Source organism: Chrysochloris asiatica, unplaced genomic scaffold (assembly GCF_000296735.1).
Source record: "Chrysochloris asiatica unplaced genomic scaffold, ChrAsi1.0 scaffold00084, whole genome shotgun sequence".
Lineage (NCBI taxonomy): Eukaryota > Metazoa > Chordata > Mammalia > Afrosoricida > Chrysochloridae > Chrysochloris > Chrysochloris asiatica.
This window is the reverse complement of record NW_006408602.1, coordinates 6,425,904-6,428,500: the sequence shown is the minus strand read 5'-3', so window position 1 is coordinate 6,428,500 and position 2,597 is coordinate 6,425,904. Positions and strand designations below refer to the sequence as shown.

The 2,597-nt window shown below is 49.9% G+C and overlaps 1 protein-coding gene across 1 annotated transcript in view; it reads left to right on the top strand.

Moving 5' to 3' along the window:
• POU3F2 (POU class 3 homeobox 2) overlaps positions 1–1,060 on the top strand; it is a 1,363-nt gene extending 303 nt beyond the window's left edge. Inside the window, exon 2 of the mRNA XM_006865860.1 lies at positions 3–1,060. Within this exon, the coding sequence (XP_006865922.1) occupies positions 3–1,060 (1,058 nt within the window). The remainder of the gene's footprint in view (positions 1–2) is intronic.
• The last annotated feature ends 1,537 nt before the right edge of the window (positions 1,061–2,597 follow it).

Sequence of the window (2,597 nt, the reverse complement as noted above, 5' to 3'; positions counted from 1 at the left end):
CGGCTCCCCGTGGTCCACCAGCCCCCTGGGCCAGCCGGACATCAAGCCCTCGGTGGTCGTGCAGCAGGGCGGCCGCGGCGACGAGCTGCACGGGCCAGGCGCCTTGCAGCAGCAGCACCAACAGCAGCAGCAGCAGCAGCAACAGCAGCAGCAGCAACAGCAGCAACAACAGCAGCGGCCGCCGCATCTGGTGCACCATGCTGCCAACCACCACCCGGGGCCCGGGGCTTGGAGAAGCGCGGCGGCTGCAGCGCACCTCCCGCCCTCCATGGGAGCGTCCAACGGCGGCTTGCTCTACTCGCAGCCCAGCTTCACGGTGAACGGCATGCTGGGCGCCGGTGGGCAGCCGGCGGGGCTGCACCACCACGGCCTGCGGGACGCGCACGACGAGCCGCACCACGCTGACCACCACCCGCACCCGCATTCGCACCCTCACCAACAGCCGCCGCCGCCGCCGCCCCCGCAGGGCCCTCCTGGCCACCCTGGCGCACACCACGACCCGCACTCGGACGAGGACACGCCGACCTCGGACGACCTGGAGCAGTTCGCCAAGCAGTTCAAGCAGCGACGGATCAAACTGGGATTTACACAAGCAGACGTGGGACTGGCGCTGGGCACCCTGTACGGCAACGTGTTCTCGCAGACCACCATCTGCAGGTTTGAGGCCCTGCAGCTGAGCTTCAAGAACATGTGCAAGCTGAAGCCTTTGTTGAACAAGTGGTTGGAGGAGGCGGACTCGTCCTCCGGCAGCCCCACCAGCATAGACAAGATTGCAGCGCAGGGGCGCAAGCGGAAAAAGAGGACCTCCATCGAGGTGAGCGTCAAGGGGGCTCTGGAGAGCCATTTCCTCAAATGCCCCAAGCCCTCGGCCCAGGAGATCACCTCCCTCGCGGACAGCTTACAGCTGGAGAAGGAGGTGGTGAGAGTTTGGTTTTGTAACAGGAGACAGAAAGAGAAAAGGATGACCCCTCCTGGAGGGACTCTGCCGGGCGCCGAGGATGTATACGGGGGTAGTAGGGACACGCCACCACACCACGGGGTGCAGACGCCCGTCCAGTGAACTCGAGCGGGGGGGAGGGGCAGAGCGCGGGGCTCCCCCTCCCCTTCCGTCCATGGCCCCTTCTTGGCCCCCTTGTTCCTTCTCTTAACTTCTGGTTGTTCTTTTATTTTTAATTATTATTTCCCCCGTCCCTTAAAAAGAAAAGAAAAAAAAAAATAAGGAAAAAAAGGAAAGCAACTAAGGCACTGGACTATCCTTTAAACGGTAGCAGGTGTAATGATGTGTTTTGACCTTTACAGGCGAGTACCCAGGCAATGAAGTGGAGTGTCTCATAGAAAGAGTGAGAAGAGAGTGTGTGTTAGATAGAGGGATGACAAGCACTGAGATAAATACCTGGCAAAACTAAATAAATTACCAAAAAGAGAAAAAAAAATCCATCAAACCGTGATAAACACAAAATGCAGCTTCCTGATGCTCCGAGTTGGCACATGCTGCTGTGTTTATTTAATGTGAATCACATCAGGAGATAGGAAAAAAAATACACACATTCCTTGATGTAGGCAAAATTTAACTACATAAATTTGCACTGCAAGAAAATTGAAGTTTACATGTACAAATTCGTGGACTTATTTTTTCTTTCTGCCCATCCTTAATTTTGAAATTGCCTTTTTTTTTTTTTTTTTGCTGTGTTTTGTTTTGTTTTTTTCAGTGGACAGAGTAGAAGTCAGCTCTTGGCTGCTCTCCATTACTAATGGTCTTGTGCTGTCCTTTTTTCTTAGTGTTTCTGAAGTTTGGTTACCTTCAAATCCACCCTCTCCCCCTTACATTCATGTAACGTTTATTTGCTCCTTTTACCAAAACAAAACGATTGGCTTCCTGAAAAATAAATAATTATCTATTTCAAGAAACGTGCTCGTTGTCTACCCGCTTTTTCTGAGGCAGGAATCCAGTTTGGAATATTAAAATGAGTTAAGCATTGTTTGTTACCAGTCACAAAGTAAACTTCATTTTCAGGCAGTGTTTCTTGGGGGGAAGTCGTGGAGGGGGAGGAAGAAAAATCGATAGTAAATGACTGTTTCGTTTTGTCCAGGCGGGCCCATTGTGAAAAAGCTCAGAGGAAATGTGGAGGTTAAATATATTTCCAGAGTTGTCCAACAGCAAGAAAGTGACACTTTGAAGAGAACGAGGGAAATATGTATCTTCAGACACCCCTGTATAGTTCTCTGCCTTCAGTTTTAATAACTTAATGATGAACTATTTGTGCTGACAAAAGCAGTTAAATTTTGCTCTTCTAATAGTTATTTTGTTATTTTCTTTAACATAAAGAAAATAGCCCAGGAATTTAATGGTGTATGCATAGACGGTGATGCTTAGCACACAAATATCCACATGCATACACAGAGTATCTCCACTCAGTAGACTGGTTTTGTCTTCACTGGATCCTTTGTTTTTCAAATCATATTTAGGGGCTCTTACCATCTTCTCCCATCATTTATTGCAGAAAATACCAGTTTGACTTGGACAGCATTTTCCCCCTCTTTCTTTCGCTAGGGAAGTCAAGTGAAGGGGGGGGGAATGTCATTTTCAATCCTCCTTT